The 25,757-nt window shown below is 39.1% G+C and overlaps 2 gene segments (V, D, J or C); both read right to left on the bottom strand.

Annotated features, from left to right (window-relative positions):
- Positions 1-562: 562 nt before the first annotated feature.
- LOC119917714 lies at positions 563-1,151 on the bottom strand. The segment is given in 2 exon segments: positions 563-936; positions 1,038-1,151. Coding segments are annotated over 2 exon segments (423 nt in total).
- A 9,449-nt stretch (positions 1,152-10,600) lies between these two features.
- LOC119887227 lies at positions 10,601-15,307 on the bottom strand. The segment is given in 10 exon segments: positions 10,601-10,859; positions 11,034-11,182; positions 11,377-11,664; positions 12,066-12,383; positions 12,508-12,834; positions 12,940-13,224; positions 13,307-13,618; positions 13,709-14,005; positions 14,109-14,426; positions 14,517-15,307. Coding segments are annotated over 9 exon segments (2,184 nt in total).
- Positions 15,308-25,757: the final 10,450 nt, after the last annotated feature.

The raw sequence follows: 25,757 nt of genomic DNA, 5'->3' as shown, positions 1-25,757 counted from the left end.
TGCTTTGTACATAATGATAATATCTATAATATCTGATTTAAAAAAGACAGCTGGAGTAAAGTGATAATGGCTCATTGATGTATATATATAAATCTGTGTTGTCGTTTGGACTCTAAATCACAGGTTGGACAGTTAAGAAGATATTTCCAAAATAACAAAGAAAGTGGCAACAAGGTTTTGATTTGTTAAACATCTAAATGCTACTGATAGGCTCTAAAATCTGTTAATTGATTACATTATTATTACATACATTTAGTTGACACTTTTATCCAAAGCGACGTACAATTGTTACGTGTCAGAGGTCGCCGGCCTCTGGAGCAACTGGGGGTTGAGTGTCTTGCTCAGGGACACATTGGTTTCTCACAGCGGATTCGAAGCCCGGTCTCTCACACCAAAGGCATGTGTCTTATCCACTGCTCCATCACCAGCCCTAATTTGAAGATTTTGTGAAGAAAAAATGTTTTAAAGATTCTTCATATATGTACTTATCAAGACATGGGGACATAATTTTACCATGCTAATACAGAGAATTTAATCAGCAGTAATGCAAAAAAGGGGACAATCAATGAATACTGTTTGTTGACTGTGGAGGTTTTTGTGCAGCTGCTCCACTGTCTTCAGTCACTGTGCTTTCTCGAGCACAGAAGTAAACAGCAGAATCTTCTGCTGTCAGGCTCTTGACCTGGAGGTACTGAGTGCTGCTGGGCACATTTTCAGTCATGATGAAACGGCTTTGAAAGGAGCTGGCATAGCTAGCAGAGTTTGAACCTGCATTCATCCTCCCAATCCACTCCAGAGCTTTCCCTGGCCTCTGTCGTACCCAGTGAATATAGTAGCTTGTCATGTCAAACCCAGATATGATACACGACATCTTCACTGTCTCTCCAGGTCTTTTCACCTCAGAGGGAGACTGGTCCATGGTCTCACTCCAAACTCCTGTAAGCAAAGAAATAATGATCATTATCCAATAAACTTGTAAATCACAGGTTGGACTTTTACAAAAGAAGTAAAGCCGAAATCCAAAATTATTTTCTCACCATGAATAGTGACTACAAATAATAAACTCCAGATAATTGTATTCCCCATTCTATGATAAACACTGTAGTTCAGCTCTCTGATCTGAGTGTTTCAGAAATATATAAAACTGTCCCAGTGTTCTGCCACAAGTTGCTGATGGTGTGTTTATAAGAGAGGAAGAATTTGCATAGACCTCCCTCTACAGGCTTAAAAGGGGAACATGTGACACAGAAACATTTCAACAAATAGAGTATCTGTAGAGGATTTATATCAAGGTGTAAAACCCAAACTCAAGGACTAACCAGTCAGATAACAAGAACAACATACGCACAAATAGACATGACCCTGTATCCTCCTGCTCTTCTTTACCCTTCTCCCTTTTACAGTTTTCTGCGGCTCTGCGGTCATTCAGGACCAAAACCTCTCGCCACAAAAGCAGCTTCTTCCCATCTGCAGCAAGCCTCATCAACAAGGCCTGGGTCCCCCACTGACACTCCCCCCTTGCAAATAATACAAATGTAAACACTATTTCATTATATATCATGCACAAACCTGGCACATTGCACATATTTGTTGTTAAATGTTCATCTTTGTTGTTGTATATTTTTGTATTGTCAATTTATATATTTATGTACACAATATTCCCTTCCGTTGCAATACGTCTGCACAACACAAACCCAGAATAATGCACATGTAAATATCTGAGACGTTGTTCTTTCTCTGCAAATAGTTGTATTAATTTTATCTATTATTTTTAATATTCTTATATAACTTGCATTGTCAATTCCATATTTATATATTTCTACATTTATTTATGTTGGGCCTCACAGTCTGGTAGAACAAAAACTGGGCCTTCTGACATCCTGCAGGCCTGACCCCAGCCTGTAGAATTCCCAAAGGCCTGAATTGGAGTTATTTCAAACAAAGGAAAGTAAAACAGGCGCCAAAGCCCGTTTCACACCTAGGTGCGAAATAGTGACTCAGACCTACAAAGCCACTATTGGCTGCGCTTGTAATCTTGCAGGTCGCACCGTAACACAGCCAGCGCACAGCCAGCACATTGTCTTTTCCACAACTGCGCAAGCGGTGATAGGAGACATAACTTTCTCAGCGCTTTCTTTGTTCCTGAATACAGACTTCACTCGCCGGATGAGCACTCAGTTTTCTTCTTTTTTTCTACCGCTATTATTTTTTACCAACACAATTTAGGATCCCTTAGGAAACTGTTATATACAAAATAACATTTCATTCCTGCAGAAAAAGACTAATATAAACTCCGTGCTTAAGTGAAAAGATCACCTCTGTGTTCTACCTTCTCAACCTACGTCGACTTCACGGATTCCTATTGCTGCCGCCAAAGAATCAGCTGTGCCATTGAAACTTCCAGCATCGTCAGAACCGAGCGACTCCGCTGGATTTCCTAAAAGGACTGACGCACCTACTCGCTACCAAAGCGACACGTAAGAGGCTTTAGTATGTCTGGGAAGCAGATAGTTCTATAAATTTGTTATTGTAACTTACTTGTACAAGCTTCATGTGGTGAATTTCTGTTAAGAAACTCTAAGGGATATTTAAAGAGGCTGTGTGTTCCCTGTGCTACGCACATTGTTTGCTTCTGGCTGTGACTGCTTTGTTCCTATTACTGTGAAAATGTATCAGTATTTTTATCAAGCCAAGGAACACGGTTGCTGAATGCAAGTTCACTACCGTCCCTCTCATTGATAAAGTTGTAGCTGAGTGTTTGCAACAGTAGTAAGGATTTTTGGTGTTGGCTTCTGTTGTCTGAGAACAGATTCTATCCAATCCAAAGCCAGCAACCGCTGCTGAATGAACATTCATGGCTGGTTGTGGTATATTGTAAGTATATAGCTTTCTCTATGCCTTTCTCTCCTCCTTCTGCTTACCTACCCCACATGCACACACCATGTGATATCTGAAGCTAACCAGACCTGTGACCCACAGCAGGCTAGAGTCAGAGTGCGTCTTTAATTTTGGTAGTTCAAGGTAGTGATTTTCCACCATCTCAGTCTTGAAATCACATGGTCTGAACTGCCATCTTGATTCCAAAATCAGCCGGCCTCTAGCCCCTGAACCAGATCTGCGACCACCCACGTGGTCGGATCCACCCCCTCTTAGTCGCTCCCCTCCTTTGTCTGTCACTCACACATACACACACATGCTTGCTGGTTTGTTGTATATTTTTGTTTTATTGGCTTTATTTCATGTTGCCTAGAATAGTTAATAGTGATTTACTTGCTAAAGTTGTTGGTCATTGATCTGTGCTTGAGTTGAATAAATCCTATTATAATTTTAAAAAGTTGTTGCCTGTGATTATTTGTGTATAATGTTGCAGTAAGAGTTGGTTACCATGGCCAGTGTACGGACTCACCCTTCTCTGTTTGCCATCTATAGGTGGACAAACCCTCTTTTAGACTGATCATTTTTGGTTATTGGTCCCTGATTCCAGGGTGGTGCCCCGTATTTATTAATTATACTTAACAATTTTGAATATTAATAGTTTCAATATTTCTAGACTATCTTTGATATTCAGATAATAACCAAACCTGACCATATGTTGAAACCCCCAAAAACTGTTTGTCTGCATGTAGCACCTTATCACCAAAGCAAATTCCTCATATGTGTAAAACACTACTTGGCAGTAAAGCTCCTCCTGATTCTGATTCTGAGGGAGGGTGTTTGCGTTTGCTCCATTTAAGCTGTTAGCATTTAGTGTTCAGTTAAGTAAGTGATATGCTAAATAGCCTAATTTGTAACAAGTTACCCCCAGTACCCCAGTCCCCAACACTGCCTGGGGACATTAATCATGTAAGACAGTGCAGAGTCCATCAGCCCAGTGAGGATGAGGAAGAAAATCCAGTAAATGTTTCTTACTGCAGGATTAGTTGTTCATCCATCTTTAATCACAGTCTCACATGCACAAGAAGACACAGCAGCTCCTTCATACATTCCTGCTCTTTATCTTGAAATCTACTTCCTGTCTGCTGAGATGAACTGACACTGACAGAGATGAAGCTGCAGTCATCACCTTGCAGTTAAACTGTACTTTTTAAAATGAAGTTAACACATGACTCTTGTTTAGAGTAGAAAAATATCAACTATCACAGTATCCAGAGTACATGAGCAGCAGGAGTGTTAAGCTTTAGTTCAGTCCAGGGTTCAAGTGATGGTCAGTTAAGGTCAATGAGAACACCAGATCTGAGTGTCTCCTTTTAGAAACAGAGGAGAGAGAAACATGACACTGACTGCCCTCTAGTGATTTTATAAAAGAAAATTATCTTTCGCTCACTTTACATTCTACATAGTTTACAGACATTATTGTTTCTCAATTTGTAGAAATACATGGTATTTGCGGTAGTTTATCTTCAGCAACCAGATTGTTGTGCAGTCTTTGGCCCTTTAATGAAAAAGTCGTGTTTGTTGTATTTTGGATGTGTAGACTTTAAAATAAAGAAAATATAACAAAGTATGCAAAAGAAAACTACTTGTTTGCTTGGGCTCTACAAGACTGAAAGATGAGTACTGTAGGATTTTGTACAGCTGCTCAAACAACTCCAGTCACTGTGAGGCTGTCGAGCACAATAATAAACAGCAGAATCTTCAGTCTTCAGACTGTTCATCTGCAGATACACCTGCTGTCTGCTGTTGTCTCTGGAGATGGTAAACCGGCCTTGAACTGACTGAGGGTAGAATTTCCTGTCATTATCATATTCAATCCAGGCAACCCACTCCAGTCCTTTTCCAGGAGCCTGTCTGACCCAGTTCATATGGTAGCTGCTGAATGTGAATCCAGAGGTTGTACAGGTCAATCTGTGGGATTCTCCAGGCCTTTTAACCATTGGTTCAGATTCTGTCAGAGTCTGACCATCAACACCTGTCAAGATATTTAAAAAAACTCATGTATTAATTTCATGAAAAAAGAACTATGTGAAATCGAGATCAGATAATATCTTCACCTGCCCAGCAGACAGTTAAAAGCAGCAGTCCTGTCCTATAGTCCATCATGTTAAACTGTGTGTCCACTGTTCTCTGTCATCCTCTCTGCAGTCAGATAAGTAGAGGTGGAAGACATCTGAGTTTTGCATTGACTCCTCCTCACAAGGAGGAGAGAGCTAGGCAGTACTTGGATCTCTAGTGTTTGGTGAGTGTACAGTATGTTAAGCTGCGTAAAATATCAATGTAAACTTCAAATCAACAATCAACATCAACAAGTGTTGAATTCAACAGACATACAGGTCCACATAATTCAGACTGGAAATCGAATGTCAACCCATGGCCAACGGGTACACTTTCACACAGACACATCGTAACTGTTACAATGAAATATTTTTGTTTGTTTACTGATTATTCCAGTAACATATCTTTTAGTTTTAGGACACTCACAAAATAGTGTCTTTAGTTTCAAGAGTTAGTCTTCATTTATTTTCATGCATATACAGGTGCTAGTCATATAATTAGAATATCATCAAAAAGTTGATTTATTTCAGTAATTCCATTCAAAAAGTGAAACTTGTATAATGTATACATTCATTCCACTCAGACTGATATATATATTTCAAGTGATCATCCCTTTTAATTTTGATGATTATAACTGACAACAAATGAAAACCCCAAAATCAGTATCTCAGAAAATTAGAATATTGTGAAAAGGTTCAATATTGAAGACACCTGGTGCCAAACTCTAATCAGCTAATTAACTCAAAACACCTGCAAAGGCCTTTAAATGGTCTCTCAGTCTAGTTCTGTAGGCTACACAATCATGGGGAAGACCCATTGACACCTTGCACAAGGAGGGCAAGACACAAAAGTTCATTGCTAAAGAGGCTGGCTGTTCACAGAGCTCTGTGTCCAAGAACATTAATAGAGAGGTGAAGGGAAGGAAAAGATGTGGTAGAAAAAAGTGGGCAAGCAATAGGGATAACCGCATCCTGGAGAGGATTGTGAAACAAAACCCATTCAAAAATGTGGGGCAGATTCACAAAGAGTGGACTGCAGCTGGAGTCAGTGAACCACCACGCACAGACGTATGCAAGACATGGGTTTCAGCTGTCGCATTCCTTGTGTCAAGCCACTCTTGAACAAGACACAGCGTCAGAAGCGTCTCACCTGGGCTAAAGACAAAAAGGACTGGACTGCTGCTGAGTGGCCCAAAATTATGTTCTCGGATGAATGTAAATTTTGCGTTTCCTTTGGAAATCAAGGTCCCAGGAGGAGGAGAGGAGAGGCACAGAATCCATGTTGCTTGAAGTCCAGTGTAATGTTTCCAAAAACTGTACATGTAGGATGAGAGTCCCGCCCTGAACACATGTACATGCTGACATTCACCCACAGTCATAGCACCACCTGCTGGCAACAGGAAGTGACTTTTAACGAAGCAGCCCCCGCCGCACGTTTCACCTATGTGCACGAATTTTCTGTGGTACGTGTATCTTGTCCAGACGCAAAAAAAAAGCCTCTTGGAGCGATGCCCTAAACCCAACAGGAAGTCGGCCATTTTGAATTTTACGTCAAATTTTGGATGATTTACACACTTCATACTTTAACGAACTCCTCCTAGGGATTTAGTCCAACCGGCTTCAAATTTCAGCATTGAAGATGAAAAGATTGATTGAAGATGAATCTGTGAGTTTTCGTCAATGGGCGTGTCCGTGGCGTCGATGATTCGCCATGACACAGGAAGTTGTTGTAACTTCAGTATACATGCTGACATCTGAACAAAATTTTACATGCTTGATAACTCTCCCACCCCGAAGACATCTACACGCCAATATCGATTTATATTCATAGCGGGAAGTGCTATGTAGCTCCACATGGGGGACACAGGAAGTGACATATAACACCTTCATTCAGCATCGGAACCGCGTAGCAAATGCACAGCCGCACCGGCAGAGCTCCAGAATATGCAACGCGGCCGGCTCCCACCCGGACACGCTACAAGTGCGAGGGCCCGCCCAACGCTGCTTGCAGCTTTAATTTTGTATTGGTTTTTCATTAGTTGTCAGTTTCATCACAATTAAATGAAATAAACATTTGAAATATATCAGTCTGTGTGTAATGAATGCATATAATATCCAAGTTTCACTTTTTGAATGGAATTACTGAAATAAATCAAATTTTTGATGATATTCTAATTATATGACCAGCAACTGTATACCTACAAAGTTTGGTGAATGTAGGTCAAAGAGAAAGGAGGGGGCTTTGGTTTTGAAAATTGCTAGGGGGCGCTATCGAGCCATTTTTGTGCGCCCATGCACTGGACCCATATCAGATCGCTATTTTCACCAGTTTGGATGTATGTGCCAATTTATACAACTTTTCATGCATGCTAACCAAGCAAGTATAATATTAATATATTTAATATAATAATTCTAACAATTACAATAGGGACCTCACAGCGGTCGCTGTCGTGTAGCATACAAGTGCAGGGAAAAATAAATGTGCAAATGTGGAAATAGAGGCATAAATAAATGTGGAAATACAGAAATAAATAAATAAATATAGAAATAAATGTAGAAATATAGAAATAAATGCATGTAAATAAATACAAAAACTCTTTTTTATGACAAAAATATATTTAATTTATTTCTGCATTTAATTATTTATTTCTTGTATTTATTATATGGTCCCTCATAGATTCCATTAAAAGCAACATTAAAGTTTCACAAAGACATAGCTTTGCTATTACCATGGACATAAAGTGATGTTTATTTGCACGTTATGTCTGTTTGATCCAGATAAATGCAGCTGTAGACCTAAAGAGACTTTGCTGCGCACATCAGTTTTCGGTGGACGATCACTTTACAGCACGACACCTGTATGCTCTGCTGTCCAGTCTTTCTGGCCACGTAAAATCTGATTTCAGGTCTGTTAACACCTTATACAGTCTATGATTAACACAGATAAAAACAGGGACATTTCCGGGGACAGCTCCAGAGGGGGACAGACCACCAAAACCTGAGGCTGTCCCCGGAAAACGGGGACGTCTGGTCACCCTATTTTAACTACTGCCCATGCTCTTCATTATACAGGAATGTGTAGCTAAATAAAAGCAAGTTACCATGAGTAAAGCGAAAACTGTGAAAACCAAGGTTTGACATTTTACTCTCCCCCCGGATAGTAGAATCCCACTCCAGTGTTAGGGTGCTCCAATCAATCGGTCACCGATCATAATCGGCCGATAATGGCTTTAACTAGTTTAATCGGTGGTCGCTAAAAAGGCAGATTAAGAAAATCAGATGATGCAATACTCGCCAGACAAATTTTCAACGGCAGCTAAAAAGCTAGCTAGCACCAAAGTCCTTCTCAGGCAAGAAGGGATTAATGCGCCCACATAATCATTTACAGTTAGAGTTGAGCAGCAATCAGACAAGTGGAGCAACACGCAGGAGCGATCATGTGAAACTGTCGCAGCTGTGCTCATCTCATACATACGCCACCCGCAACCAGAGTTTAATAGACACATCGTATCAGGCAGAGAGAGAGACTGATCCTTCAGTGTGAGTTTCCTGATGCAAAGAGCGGTGCCACTCAATCAGCTGGCTGCCTCTCTCTCTCTGTTTTTGTTACAAAAACGGAGACCTTTTGCTACGTTTCCGCCTCTAGTCCAGATTAAAACGGTGAATCATTAGATGTTTGTTTGAAAACGCTGCTGACCCGATGGACTTTATAAAACGATGACACACACTCACATTTGGCTTGGTGAGTCGGTCTTATCAGTTATACAAGCAAAAACACGATGCTACTTACAGAGTTTTAGTTTTGGAATTTTTATTAAAATATATGTACTGTGTAGGCCTAAATAACACTTTTTTAGACAATTAGCCTACTGTGCATGTTGCAACTCCCAGTCTGTTTTCCGCCGCCGTCTCTCGTACTCAGTAACAGTTCCACTGTTGTCGGTCAATGCAAAAAAAAAAGATAAAAGCCTGGTGTGGTTCTTGGTTTGTATTAATTTCTTCTTTCGCTAAATCGTCTGCTACTGTGGAGTAGACCATCTGCTTCATGTTTACACTGGCACGCGCATGCCCAGTGTAGGCTAACTGAACGGCCATTAGATGTGTTTTAAGTCATTCTAATATAGACAGAGATCAACTGATACGCAGCTAAAATACTGCTGTGGACAGAGAAGATAGTTTTCGTTATAAAACTGTTTTAAAAAACATAGCAGTGTGGATGTAACCTCACATTACCCCACTCCTCTCTCTACTCCTCTCATGTCAACCCTCCTGTTTTCCCCTAGATTCTCCCGTATTTTTCCGTTCTCACCCGGTATCCACCCCTTATATGTTTCCCCGTAATTTTAACCTTTATAAAATCAAATAAAAACCTTCTGGCTGTATTTAAAGTGTTTGCTACTCTCTCCTCTGGTAAAGTTGGTGGCAGCATGTAAAATATGTAGACTTTGCTTCCTGCACAAGGATATAAAATGAAAACAATCCACTGAAATGATATAAGCCCTATAGCCTACTAATGGTTAACCATATGAAATTATAATGAATATAGTAGCCTATGTAATAACAATTCATACGGAATTTACATTGTAGCCTATTTTTATTTATTTAAATTTTCCTTATTTTCAAATCTCATTGATGGCAGTTTTGACTCCTCTCTGTAGCCCTTCTCCCTCTCTCTGCTCCTCTCTCCACTCCTCTCTCTCCACCCTAAAGCCCACAGAACCTGCCTGAGCTTTCCAGAACAAAAAGCAGCTATTTCAGAGTTTAACATCGACTCATGATGCCTGTGTTCCTTTATCCTGTTATCCTGTTTGTTCTCTTTTTGTAGTTTATTCCACAGTAAAGATATATTTGTTAAGCTATGAGATGTTCACAGTAACCAGGCAAAGGCTGCTATGGTTTAAGTCTCTAACATAGATTGAGCGAAATTTGTTGCCCATGTTTCCTGGCAATAAAATCATCATGATATTTTATCTGGCAACAGGAAGTGACCTTTAACGAAGCAGCCCCCGCCGCACGTTTTACCTACATGTACAAAATTTCTGTGGCACATGTATCATGTCCAGATGTACCAAAAAGCCTCCTGGAGCGATGCCCTAAACCCAACAGGAAGTCAGCCGTTTTGAATTTTACGGATATTTTTGGATGATTTACACACTCCGTACTTTAACGAACTCCTCCTAGGGATTTAGTCGAACCGACTTCAAATTTCTGCTGTGCCTTCTAAAGGCATTCACGATGAAAAGTTGTGCTATCTGTGAGTTTTCGTCAATGGGCGTGTCCGTGGCGTGGCATCAAAGATCAACTCTTCGCCATGACACAGGAAGTTGTTGTAACTTCAATGTACATGCTCACATCTGAATAAAACTTTACGTGCTTGATAACTGTCCCACCCTGAACATATCTTCACGCCAATATTAATTTATATTCATAGCGCCAAGTGCTATGTAGTGCCACAAAGGGGACACAGGAAGTGAGGTTTAACACCTTCATGCAGCGTCCGAAGCACGTAGCAAATTCACAGCCTCACACCCTGACGTGCTACATGTGCGAGGGCCCGCCCAACGCTGCTTGCAGCTTTAATATGTTTTATTGTAATCAATGAGACAATCTTTGTTTTCCAAATTTAAATCTTTATTTTGCTGAATGCGTGAATGAGTCCAGTGACAGAATATTTGTTACACTTGTATTTGAATCTCAAAGTGACTGAAACAAAAAAGAAATTAATACAGTATGAATCATTTCTAAAATATTATACAAATGTAAAAAGAAAAATTAATTAATTACAGTTTACATCAAGTAAGACCATCAAAAATCCTCAAATGTTCCCATTTGGATCATTAATCTGTCCTGGAGTCATCATCATTTAGTCTAAAAGGAGAAAACATATGGAATATATTGGATCTGGTGACAGATTTGTTTTGTATCAACATAAAAACAGTTACATTCAAACTGCCTAAAATGTTAATATTGTCATGACAATATTAAACACAGCAGAGATATTAAAGTCATACAGTTGAAATATTGTACTGGAGGATTACTTACCTTAATCACAGTAGCCAAGACACCATAGATGACGGAGATGAGGAAAAAAAAGAGGAAAGTGAAAGCCATATACCAGCTTTCCACATCTGTGTCTTGGTTCACATCAGCATGCATAATCTCATCTAAGAAATGACAGCCCTCCAACGTGCCTGTGAAAGAAATGAGATTTGTCAGTTAACTATTGCATTAACTTTGTTAAAGTGGAATAGGAACTGCAAAGAAATATTAAGAAAATAACCCAAGTTACCAAACAGTCTCACAAATGTGTTTAAATGTGTGGTTAACCTAGTAAGTGCAGTCTTTAACATGCAAGAAAGATGTGGATGAACGGAGGAACCGGCACCTGGTTTAGATATATTCAGGGATTGGGTGGTGTTCTCATGTGTCACCCTGCAGGTGAGGACTGCCCCAGGGAACCAGTTGCCATGGGACAGACGAAGGTGGCTTTGGATGCTGAACTTTCCATTTGGGCCTCTGATGGGTTCACTAGTGTTGTAGTCCAACAGTTCCTTGGTGTCACCAGAAAACCAAGTGATGCTAATAGATGCAGGGCTGAAGCCGAAGACCAGGCACACAAGTTCACCAGAGCCCTGGAGCAAGGTGGCTGAAGGTTGGCTGTAGGTCACTGTGGCTGGGGAAAAGAGTTATTAAAGTTCGTCATGAATTTGTACTGAGGAAGGTCATGTAGCAAGAAAAATCAGGAAACATTTACAATTTTTTTATATCAAAGGTGATATGCCTATTTACTTCATAACCTTTGTGCTTTAAGCAACACAGAGACTTGAGAAGAATAACAGACTACAATGTAGAGATGTTCAGATGAAGTTTTTTTTACCCTGATCCTGATCAGAGTCCTTTAATACTGTGTATCTGAAGATATCAGGTCTGATTTCCTTTAATGTTAATTAAATATTTATCTGATACATTGAAATAACAACTGTAGCCTTCTAAATTGACACAGTTTCTTTTTTCAACTTTTTGCAATGAACACCAGTGAACCTCATTGTTACTAAGTGTTAATTCTCAGCTCACCAAAAACATCCTTTATAGTGCTTTCAAACGGCGTTTCAGAGGACTCATGTCTGACAACACAAGAATATGTAGACTCCTTGTCCTCAGTTTTGGATGTGTTTAGTCTGCTGCTCATTGAATAAGCGCTGCTCTCTGTGTATTTCCAGGCAGGACTGTTGGTGTAGCGAGCTGAAAGGAGTCTCTGGCCATTCTCCTCCCAGTACACCATGATGTTAGACGGGAAAAATCCAGAAACTAGACAAATAAGTGTGAGCACATCTGAGGTAGACAGCTCAGAGGCAGTTGGTTGTAATATTTTCACTGTTGGTGGGTACAGGTCTTGAGAAAAACAAAAAGTAAATAAGGGTTTATATTAAGGCTCTTTTCATGATTTAGTCACAACCAGCACAAGCATTACGGAGATTTTTCTTTTTACTGCTGAGCTTCTGATGTTTCACACTACCTCTGCTTTTGCTTATATGGTCCTGGTAGCCCTGGTTGGAACATCGGTGCTTCCCCTCACAAGACACTTGTTTATATGCATGCCAATCCTCCGCTGACACTTTGAGGAAGCTCCGCAAAGACTCCGTCCCATTGCTGTGACTCACTGGTGGCTCCGTATGGACATTAAGAGAATATTTGTTCCCACCTACTTTCCAGGTGATGGAGAAATCATCAAGAGAAGGGCCAACCAGAAGACAGGTGAGAGTCACCTGTCCCTTTCTCTGAAGATCCTGGAGGGGTGGTCCCTGAACATATACAGCAACTATCTGAGATGATGCTGGAGTTACTGAAAACATTGAAGGGGGAGAAAATGCAGCACCTATCAAATCATGATTATGAGATAAAAGCTTGGCAGATTCAAACATTAACACAATTACCGTTTCCTTTTTACCTGAACAGATGCTGATGTTCTTTTCAACTGTTTTACTCAGAGACTTGTCAGACACTAAACAAGTGAAGACCTTCCCTGTTTTCCACTCTGTCTGAGGGATGTGAAGTTGACTGGTTACTGCCACACGTCCATCTGCACTCATGCTGATGTCATTCGTTGATGGAGATGCTTGCTGAGACTCAGGAAACCATTTAATTTGAGGGTTGAAGCCCCATCCAGAGCACAAGATCCTCTGTGGTCCTGACTCTTTATTGGGGACCAGAAGGAGCTCCACTGATGGGTCCACTAAACATTATGTGAGCAAATGAATCGATCGATTACATTATCAGTTCATTGTTTAAAGAACAGAAAGAGAAACTCCTCTCACCAAAAATATTGCCAGTGGGGTTTGACTTGAAGCTGCTGGAGAAACCTTGATTCACTTTGCAGGTGAAACTTGTGTCTCTCTTCCAGTAGTTTGGAGGGACAGTGAAGCGTCTACTGACTGAATGGAGGCCTGGGGCTTCGGGAAGATCAACATACTGTTTGTCAGAGATGTCAACACTGTTGGCCTGAAAGGTGATGTAGAGGTCACTGGAGGAGAGTTGTGTGACGTCACACTCCAGCACAGAACTGTTTCCCTTCAGCAAATCTGGGAGAGATCTCCTGATCTCCACTGATGGAGCTGTAACTGCAGGCGCTGGATGATACAGAAAGAAACAAGGAAGAATTATTTTAGGTCCTTTGCTGTCACAGCACACCTAATTTTTATTTTGTCTTCTCCTCTGACCTGCAACATTTATTGTCTCCTCAGTGGATGAGAAGCAGCGATGTTCAACTTTACATTTCAGAAGCTTCAGTTGTTTCCACTGACTCGAGGAAACCGTCAGAGTGCTTATTAAATGAGTTGTATTTGTGACCTGGTTCACTTGGTTACTGGATGGGGGTTGCCCATCCATCAGCCAGGTCACGTTGGCATCAAACACTGTGCGGACTGAACACGTTGCCTTCACATCAGACGTTGACTCCATTACTGTCTTGAAGCTGGGAACCTCCACATGAACAGAAGGAGGGGCGCTTGTCTGTGCTGCAGAAAAAAACATGTTTGGCCATACATGTTAATCACAACATGCATTTTTGTATCAAAAATGTTCATATTGTGTGTTGAGACATTAGCCATATATACTTACTTTGACAAATACTTATTGTTTTATGAAATTCACTGTCGATATGAGTGGACCAGCATGTAAAATTTGAGCCACCTGTCCACTGTTTCATATTTGGCTCAATCTCACTGCTTAGACTGAAGGTTTTCTCCACTCCCTTCACACTCTGCAGCTTCCTTTGGGTTTGCACAATGTTTAGAGATTGGTTGTCCCGTTGCCACATCACACTCAGTTGGTCTGGAAAGAAGCCACTTAGGGTGCAGAGGAGTCTGACAGGTGAGGCCCCGATTTCACCTTCCCACACAGGATGTAATGTGATGTTTGGAGAGACAACCCGCAGTCCTGAGACGGAGAAGAGATTATTTTTACTTTACTTGCCTCATTCTAAATGTTGAACATTTGAGCTGATTTTATCTCTTCACCTATACATACCTTCAGATTTTGTAAACAATTCTAAGTGTAATGTCTCTGTATTTCGGCTAGATGGCAGAGTTGTACTTTTACAGTGTCTGGTGTTATAAAGTCAGGTGGAGATGGAGGCGATGGGGCTGGAAGTCTGTTGCACAGATGCCGCAGAATGACAGGGCAGAGTGATCACAGCTAGCAGCAAGCGGAAGCATTGAGTAACACCCAGATCCCAAAAAAGTACCAAAATGCAGAAGTGAAACAGAGCCAAGAGCAACGGTGCATTGCAGACACCAGGTGTGAGGTGCGCTTATGCCAGTAAGAGAAACAGAGTGCACATTTAAATATCTCAGATCAGTTTACATGTGTTATCACAACGATTTTACATGGCTTCTCATGACTTTGCTAAAGGTTTTAGTTCTGAGTCTATTAATAATAGACTCAGAACTAACCGATTGTGAAATCTCCACATTTACATATTGAGTAGAACACGGGCTGTTGATTCCAGGTGCTGGGGAGGTGATGAACACAACAACATATTACATAGTTAAAATAAAAATAAGAAATGCTATTCTTATGAGTATTATGTATTAAACATTTACAGGTGAAACTATAGACAGTATGAACAGTTTCAGAATAACAGATGAGAGAACAAAGATGGAGGAGCAACATTAATGGTTATGTTCATTTAAACATTTATTTTTAAAATTACATAAAGCTCTTGAAATAAGAATGGAAAAAATGACAGCTGTGATTACTTACATCAAACTATGAGTTTATAAGAAAAGTGTGTGAAAAACAGTTTTGTACAGAAAGTTTTCCTTGTTTCATTTAACCTGAAAAAACAGAAGAAAACAAATACAGATTAGATGTTGCTCCAACATTACATTTATTCATTTAGCTGACGCTTTTATCCAAAGCGACTTACAATTGCTATACATGTCAGAGGTCACACGCCTCTGAAGCAACTAGGGGTTAAGTGTCTTGCTAAGGGACACAATGGCGGATGACAGTGGGAATCGAACCCAGGTCTCCCACACCAAAGGCAAGCATCTTATCTATGCGCCATCACCAAAAGAGTTTAATGTTTAAAAGCATTGAATTGCACAACGGTTGTTGTTTTTGTGTCCAACCCCCCGGACACCCATACATCACTGATGGTTGATCTTTTGCTGCAATCACTTTTAGAATTTAATCTTTAGATGGAGATAGTGGCGCTGTGGGATCATTTTAGTTGTTGGTCATCAGCAGACAACAAGATGTAATTTTCTGAGGTAGTTATGATGTGATTACATTATGATGGTTATTATCATGTGTCACAGCTATGCCCTGTATGAATCTATTGTTACTCCACTCCTCATGTTAGATTTTTGTCAACCCATCTGTGTTGTTTGAATACATAAAACTGTTTACTCAGTTGTGTTTTTCTGGTTAATATGTGCTCCACTCTGACATATAAACTCAGTATTACCTTGAAAGCAGTGGTTGCAATGGTGAACATCAGAGTGATGATGAAGAGAAGGATGAAGGTGAGGGCTATTCTCCCCATGTCATCTTCTGCCTCGATGGTACTGTTCCACTGGTAGTCCATTTTAATCATGAACTCCGGATGTCCTGGACTTGGGAAAATCCACTCCTGGCTAACTGTGATGAGACCAAATTATATTAATGACCAAATTCTTTGATTTCCTATAGCAGGTTAATATATTTTAAAACCTCACAGGTCTGTGGATTTAATCAGTAAATCAATCAGTTAGTCAGTCAATCCATGTATGAAATAGATAACCATAAATTTAAAAAAGGCATTATGTCTTAGTGACATGTCTTGTTACTTATAACATTGTTACCACAAGGCACTAACAGTTTTGCAAGTGCTGATTAAAGTGGTCCTAGATTGATCCTGACTTGCTTTTGAAAGGCCCCATTATTGGTGTGGCATGCCTGACTTGGCGTGTGAATCAGTTTTTTCATCATTTGACTGAGAGACTGCAGAGCTGGAGTTCAACCTTAAACAATCATCTGTCTTGTATTGAGGGTGCAAGACCCAGTAGAGGACAACACATACACAAAGACACACAAACAGTGTTAATGCACTACAAATAAAAATGAACACATTTTATTTTTGCCTCAGTTTAGTGGAGTGGTGGCAGCGTTATTCTAGTGAATACAATATGATGCTGAAGGTTTGATATATTATTAATGTCACTGTGCTGGATCTAACCTGTGCTGCATTAGATGTGACATTACACTTACAATAAACATGTAGCTCAAAACATTGCTCCAATAAAGACATGAAATGCGACATACATCAACAGAGTTGCAAAGGGCATTTTTTTATTTTTTATTTTGCATTAAGAAGACAAACAAAATGTCATATCACAAGCAACAAACATTAAACAACAAACAACAGAAGACACAACGACACAAAACAACATCTACTGGGCCTTGCACGTTTCAGGGATGTTCATGTTGAGGTTGACCAGGTTGGTTTTTTCAAATGTTCTCTGCCCGATGGACCTGACAATAGCTTTAGTTGTGTTAACCAGAGACTCGTGGTAAACTACACAGCTATACACCACGTCATTCTTTTTCCACTGCTCAAGGCTGAGTGATAACTGGCCATAAGCAGAATAAGATCCATTGTTTTCTACAGGGTTTGTGGTATAGAACTTGTACTTTGAGTCTGCTTCCTCGTCATCAACAAGCCAAGACACCAAAACCTCTTGAGGATAGAAGTCTTTCACATAGCAAGTCAGGGTCACCATTTCTTTTCTAGTATGTTCTACTGGAGGCAGCATGAACACTGAAGGACGCTGAGTCTGTCCTCCTGCAAGCACGAGAGAACAATTAGGCCTCCTGCCACAGATAAAAGAACCTGCAGTACTGAAGGAAACCTCTGCTACAAAACACACAGTACCAATACACAAAACAACACACTTAGAAATAACACTCTTAACCTGTTTGATGTAGTGCAAAATTGCTGAATAGCTTTCTTACCATTTCTCCTTTGATAGAGTTGCTTTACTTGGTCAATCACCTCTGTGTGTTCAACAATGCAAACGCGTTTCACCCCCTTGCTCCATTCATCATAAGAGATTTCAAGTGGCAGGGTGAATGGGCCTTTACTTCCTTTAGGGGGGGTCATTGAGGCATCAGCCATTTCCTTTCCGTTGTGGTCCTCCCAGAATATCTTTTCGACAGATGGCTTATTTATTGTGACATGACATTCTATAGTTCCTTTTCTATTTGAAAAGATGTCTTCCAATTTGGGGCCAGTGATCTTTATATCCACTTGACCTTCGCATTGTTCAGGTGCTGAGTGAGAAATTAATGAACAATTATTAAGCAGAAAGGGCTGCAAACGTATGGGAATTAGAATTAGATTTGTATTTAATTTTGAAAGAAAATTTTGAAATATACTCACAAATTTTGTGGGTCAGGGATGAATTCACATTTGTTTTGTCACCTTTTTCACCTCTCCCCTCAAAAACACATGTGAACTTGTTGTCAGTGTTGTCATCCCACTCACTGAACGGTACAGCAAGAAAGCTTGCTGCACTGTACACCTTAGTTCCATTCTCTGTAACCCTTTCCTTAGGAGGTGTTTTGATCTCATATATTTTGTTGGGAATTTCCTGTTCATTTTTCAGCCATTTGAACCCATAATCATTTGGTGAAAAATCTTTGGCCAAGCAGGAGAAGGAAACCTCGTTTTCATCATCAGAGGCGGCCAATACTCTAAGAGTTGGCAAAATCACGACTGAAAAACAAAGATATACCCAAATATATGTATGCAGATGCAGGGAATAATATATATATGCAGAAGAAAGGTGACCAATGTGCTCCAATGTTCATGTAAAATAGATTTACTATAAACTTAACTGACTTTTCTGTTCTACTGTATGTTATGCAACTTGCACACACATATGCACACATGATTACGCTCTTTAAATTAACACTTACTGTTTGTTACTAAAGTGTGCATAAAGAGTCAAAAGGAAAATAAAAATGTCAAAGTAAAACAAGTGAACAGCAGAGGTTTTATCACTTCTGCATATACATTGACTGGTCGGGCAAGCAAACACAGGCTTAACGTGAATGTTAATGATCAACACACAGTTTCCATCTATCTGCATAATTATGCAGACAGAGGGAAAGAAGCAGAACACATTGCAATAATCTGTTCTTGGACAGGTGCAGAGGACATACAGCATAATAGTAAAGAACAAATCAGACTCAGAGTCAGCAGCTGAATACACACAACAAAGCTTTAGCCTTTTCGTTCCACCTCACTGTCTGGTTTGACAGCTGGACCTACTAATTAAACATATTTAAGGATGTAAATGTTAAATTGGTTGTATTTTATTTTTATGCTGTCCGCTGTGTTTATGTTACTTAATCACAGATTGGAGTATTTTGTTTCTAAAATGTTGAAACAAATTACCGCTCTCACGTTAACTTTACATGTGTCAACTTCAGCAGCTTGGGATAAATGTACAAAGATGTTATAACGTCTGCCTCTAATAAACATTTCACAGGAAAACCCTAAAACCAAGTAACAGAGATTCACTTTTTGTGTAAACCATAGCACAAATTTATTATCAGTGCATGTATTGCACTACATAAATATACTTATTATTATTAGATGTTAAATCAACAACTAAAAATTTTATTTGACTTAGCATGAGTCTTACGTGGTCGTGTAACATCAGCCTCTGCATTTCCTGCTGGATGTGTCACGGCACATTTGAAAGTCTGCCTTTCGTCCCAGTCCTGTCTCCTCACTCGGATTTGACTGACTCCCGTATAAACGTTCCCTTTCTGTACTGGAGGGTACTGAATGAAGTCCGTCAAGGCAGCCCCATTTTTGCTCCATGTGTAGGTCAGTGAGGAGGGTGTGAAGCCGGTGGCAAGGCAGCCGAGAGTGACCAAGTCTCCAGTCCCAGAACCACATTGCATCAGGGGAAACACAGTTGGTGCAGTTGGACAGGCTAACAGAGACAAAATAAACATGCAAGAAACAAAATAAAATTTTTCATCAAGTCAGGTAAGTTGATCAACAGTGTAACAAAGCACAGCATGGAAGGCGTTATCTTTTAATCTGCTGAATGTGTAAATCAAATCAATCAGGCTTTGAACCTTACTGACCCTCCCTCTAAAAGTTATTTATCAGTGTTACAACAAAACCAAAGCCGTATAAGTTATGTTATACTGTTAACATGTTTAATCGGTTATTAAATACATCCTGGATATAAAGAAAAATAAACTAAAATGTAATCACGGTTAAAATTATAAAATATATATATATATATATATATATATATATATATATATATATAATTATAAAAAGGTAATAGTTAAAAAACAATTTACTTTTAAAACAAAATATACTAACTAGTGTTCAATCAAATGCCCTCCATACACAGAAGTTTATGTTTCTCTGTCTCACTTATTTAGATGTCATTAGTTGCACTAAGGTTAACCTCCCTCAATAATATAATTTGTGGTGACTTTATGTTATTTTATATATAAATACTTCAATTACTTTAAACTGCAACTTTGACAATAATGATTAGACATTTTCTAAATTCAAACAATGAATGTTAAAGTCAGTAAACTTCCAGTAACTGAGTCTCTTACTTTTGTTGAATTTTACGAATTATGTGTGAGGTTAAAGAGTATTCTTACCTGATGAAACAGTTACTGTTGTACCCTTTCCCCAGTAGTCAAAAGCATCATAGTAGCACAGTGCTGAATCTACGTAGCTGTTAGTATTAAAAGGCTACGTCTAGTAATGTTGAGTGCAATGATGAGTTTGTTTTTTTGTTAAATTCGACTATGTTATAAAATCCACTTAAAATAAACTATCAATGAATATTCACCATTGCGTCCTACTGAGATTTTCGTTCTTTCACTCTTTACAGTACATGCTCGCCTAAACAAATTTACTTTTGAAGCCACACTTGACATGCTGAGAAGTTACAGAATAACTTAAACATGACATTTCAGTCTGAAACATACCCTGCTGTAGATTTGAAATGGTAAATCTTACCTGATGACACTGTTACCATAGTGCCTTTTCCCCAGTAGTCAAAAGCACCCCAGTTGCCACAGTTAAGAGAGTCATTACTGTAATAACCCATTACTTCATGCAATATACCATTTGGTTCCAAAATTTTAAATCAAAGTCAAATAATCAAATGTAATAGAAAATATTTTGTCTATATGTTCCAACTGAACTAAACAGCCAATTTTAAACATTTCACAAATTCTTTGTCAGGCTACAATACACTGTTGACTGTGACCATCTGAAATCACAATATATATTTCAATATAATATGATTAGGAATTTCACTCTGTAATCAGAAATATTAAAATAATATACCTGAGGTGACGGTCACCATCGTTCCTTTTCCCCATTAGTCAATAGCGTAGTCACAGTTCAACAAATTGTTAACTACTCCATACAAAAACCTTTTCTCAGATATCTGCACTTTCTATGGAGGTTTATTTTATGACAAGCTACCTTCTGATATATGTAACTTGGCGTAGACGAACACAATTTTGATCACCAAATTTTAGAATGTACTGAATATAACATATTTAATATACAGTAAGCCAGAAATAAAAAATCTAATAATTTTGATTTAAAATAAAATCATGTTTTAAATCAAAATACATACATCAGTAAAAAAAAAAGGTTGACTTACCTGATGTAACTGTAACCATTGTGCCTATTCCCCAGTAATCAAAAGCATCGTCACAGTGTTGTACATCAACACATCCAACATACAAAAACAAGCACCTTAAAGATGCTGTTGATGCCACTGAGGTCTAAATTTACTATATTAAATTGTGTAATTACTATATTTTCAATATTGAGACAAATATAAGCTTATTTTACCTGTTGTGACAGTCACCATTGTTCCTTTTCCCCAGTAGGCAAAGTAGTCGTCACAGTTCAACAAATCATTAACCACCAAATACAAAAACCTGTTCCCAGATATCTACACTTTCCATGGTAGTTTATTTTATGACAATCTGCCATCTAACATATTTACCTTGGCTTTTGCAAATAAGGTTTTAGAAGATGGAACCAAAAATGATTTTCACCACCAAAGTAAGTGAGTCTATCAATTATAACAAATTTAACATACAGAATCCCAGGAATAAAATAACTGTGTGGTGTCACAACTGCATTTCTTAAAAGTACTAAAACTGTTTTTAAGGTATACATTAGAGTAAAACAAGAGTATTGACTTACCTGATGTAACTGTAACCATTGTGCCTTTTCCCCAGTAATCAAAAGCAGGGTCACAGTGTAATATGTCAACACATCCAACATACAAAAACAAGCACCTTAAACCTGTTGATACTAAGGTTTAAATATACTGTATTAAAATTTAAATTAAATTACTAGATTTTCAATATGAAGATAATATACCTGTTGTGACGGTCACCATTGTTCCTTTTCCCCAGTAGTCAAAGTAGTGGTCACAGTGACAGGTTTCAATAGCACTTCAGTGCAAAAATACTTATCATTTAATAAAGTGTTACTCAGTAAACTACAGTGTACACCTATCATTTACCCTGATGCTCTGTTTGCTGTAGACTACATTCTGTGCAACATAAACCAACATAAATGTAATAGTAAACCAATAAATTATTGAATTGTCTTTACTCAAAATATATTTCATTAATACTCACCAGATGTTACAGTGACTTGTGTCCCTTTCCCCCAGTAGTCAAAGTAGCCATCACAGTGATTTATTACAATCTGCTTCTAATACAAATATTAAAAGTGTTGTTTTAACCAACAGAAGCATTCATGTTTCACTGACAAAGCAATCCTCACTGTATTATTTATGAACCACTTCCCTTGAGATTATCATTTCCTGTGGTCTGGCTTATATAATGTTAAGTGCTTTTGCCAACGGTTAGTGAACACTTCCTCTTTATAGACACCCCTGTCAACTCCAGTTCCTGCTGCATGGAGCTCTTTTTCCATCAAGTCCAAATTTTGACCATTTAAAATTAAAAAATGTAATAAGATTAATTCTTTATCTTTATGTTATCATAGCCACTTAAATCAGCCACGCTGTCCATCCTAGAGATAGCTGGTGTTTGATGTAGTTGATTAACTAGCCTACAAGCCTTGTGTATATTTTATTGCTGAACATTTCATATGTTTTAGGAATGATTTCCTACCATCCAGGCAGCCAGTGGTTGTTTTCTCTAATGCTATGCAAATAGAAACTACAAAGGTTAACATAAAGGTGTTTCACATTCACAGAAAGTTACTCAGCCAATATATGTAGTAATTAAGCAATTTAAGTCAATATCATAATACAATTGGGGTTTGTATTAGTTCATTTATAATTAATAAAATTGATATTATAAACATGAATTCTATATTGACAAAAGTGTCTCAGAACTTTTTGTACCTAGCTTGTTTTTTCCATGAAACAAGATCTTGCAAGATTAAAATGGTGACAATTGACATTTTCTACATGCATTCACGCCATACACCCAGCTGATGGGACACCAGTGTGCGCCAGTCTGAAGGGGGATAACTATGTGGAGCAATAATATAATGTACAGCAGAGTAAATGGCAGGTAGAATTTTGAATTCTCATTATCAATCAATCAAACTTTATTTCTAAAGCACATTTAAAACAACCAGGTTGACCAAAGTGCTGTGCATGTACATGAAACAATAAATAGACAAAATACAACACCAGACAAATACAACATACAGTTCTCATGCCAGATTAAAAGCCAAGGAATAAAAATGTGTTTTAAGTCGCAATTTAAAAACTGGATTGCCTCTTCTGACATGAAGTCAAGGAGCTGATATACTTACGTTAAGGAGTAGTTATGTTTATACTTAAGGTCTTAAGGTTGCAACTGGCCCTTTGAGGGTACCATAAAGCTTATGTGGCCCCTGGTGAAAATGCATTTGACACCCCTGCAATAGAGTGAACAACGACACAGTAACATAATGTTAGCTAAGTTGTGGATTAGCATACTGTTGTTACAGCTAATATGAAGCTAACATGCAGAGAGGACGAGATGGTCCCAGAGACAGCACTGAAGCTCCAAACAGCAAAATTCACAGCTGTCCTGTATATAGCTAAGATTACAACAACAGCATGTCTTGGTAAACTAGAAAGTAAGTGTAAATAGTGTATAGTAAATAGTGTTGTGTGGCCACTTTATTTGTTTCCCATTTACAGAGCCAGGGCTGTGTACAAACACAAGATTCTTTTTTTAGTGCACATTAGGGTGACCAGATAGCCAGATGAGATGATGATGGCGTGGCTACCCGTACATTAATATGTTTAGTGTCAAAGAACAGTAAAGCCCTAAGACGTGAAAATCAAATCAAAACAAACGCTTCAATTAATTATTTTTGTTCATGAAGTTTCTGTCTGTCGTTTGGGAAAAACACTACAACTGTGGGAATGTAACAGTGGGTAAATCATCAGGATCTGGTAGCAATATACACTTTATTTAATTTAATTAATTTTATCAGTGAGGTGCTTGTCTCATCGGTCTGTGCAATGCAAGCGTCAGATCTCTCCTTCTCCTAGGCCGCCTGCAGCTTCACTACCCTGTGCTCACGACTGTAACTTCCACTATCTTCATCTACACTAGAGAACAAAAAGGGGAAAAGAGCACGTGCGTTACTTTCTGACTATAACAAGGCTGGTTACACAATGTCCACCATGGACATCAAAAATCTGTCTTCTAACCAAAATCTTATCAAATAGGTCACTGTAGAGTTGCCTGCCTTCATGTCACTGGTGGGACCTTAGCTCAATCTATCTGCATTAGGGATATAGTGTGAGAGATGCCTGCAGTTGTTACTGATGTTCTGTGTCTCTGGGGTACTTACAGGTGCTGGTCATATAATTAGAATATCATCAAAAAGTTGATTTATTTCAGTAATTCCATTCAAAAAGTGAAACTTGGATATTATATTAATTCACTACACACAGACTGATATATTTCAAAAGTTGATTTCATTTAATTGTGATGATTAAAACTGACAACTAATGAAAATCCCAAATTCTCGGAAAATTAGAATATTACTTAAGACCAATGCAAAAAAAGGATTTTTAGAAATGTCGCCCAACTGAAAAGTATGAATATGAAAAGTATGAGCATGTACAGCACTCAATACTTAGTTGGGGCTCCTTTTGCCGGAATTACTGCAGCAATGCGGCGTGGCATGGAGTCAATCAGTCTGTGGCACTGCTCAGGTGTTATGAGAGCCCAGGTTGCTCTGATAGTGGCCTTCAGCTCTTCTGCATTGTTGGGTCTGGCGTATCGCATCTTCCTCTTTACAATACCCCATAGATTTTCTATAGGGTTAAGGTCAGGTGAGTTTGCTGGCCAATTAAGAACAGGGATACCATGGTCCTTAAACCGGGTACTGGTAGCTTTGGCACTGTGTGCAGGTGCCAAGTCCTGTTGGAAAATGAAATCTGTATCTCCATAAAGTTGGTCAGCAGCAAGAAGCATGAAGTGCTCTAAAACTTTCTGGTAGACGGCTGCGTTGGACCTCAGAAAACAGTGGACCAACACCAGCAGATGACATGGCACCCCAAACCATCACTGACTGTGGAAACTGGACTTCAAGCAACGTGGATTCTGTGCCTCTCCTCTCTTCCTCCAGACTCTGGGACCTTGATTTCCAAAGGAAATGCAAAATTTACTTTCATCAGAGAACATAACTTTGGACCACTCAGCAGCAGTCCAGTCCTTTTTGTCTTTAGCCCGGGCGAGACGCTTCTGACACCGTGTCTTGTTCAAGAGTGGCTTGACACAAGGAATGCGACAGCTGAAACCCATGTCTTGCATACGTCTGTGCGTGGTGGTTCTTGAAGCTCTGACTCCAGCTGCAGTCCACTCTTTGTGAATCTGCCCCACATTTTTGAATGGGTTTTGTTTCACAATCCTCTCCAGGATGCGGTTATCTCTATTGCTTGTCCACTTTTTTCTACCACATCTTTTCCTTCCCTTCGCCTCTCTATTAATGTTCTTGGACACAGAGCTCTGTGAACAGCCAGCCTATTTAGCAATGACCTTTTGTGTCTTGCCCTCCTTGTGCAAGGTGTCAATGGGTCTTCCCCATGATTGTGTAGCCTACAGAACTAGACTGAGAGACCATTTAAAGGCCTTTGCAGGTGTTTTGAGTTAATTAGCTGATTAGAGTGTGGCACCAGGTGTCTTCAATATTGAACCTTTTCACAATATTCTAAT

This window comes from Micropterus salmoides, unplaced genomic scaffold (genome assembly GCF_014851395.1).
Source record: "Micropterus salmoides isolate LMB-PRFRI ecotype aquatic unplaced genomic scaffold, ASM1485139v1 Ms_hic_scaffold_10, whole genome shotgun sequence".
In the NCBI taxonomy this organism is placed as follows: Eukaryota; Metazoa; Chordata; class Actinopteri; order Centrarchiformes; family Centrarchidae; genus Micropterus; species Micropterus salmoides.
Note: the sequence above shows the minus strand (reverse complement) of the source record. Positions and strands in the feature narration are given on the sequence as shown.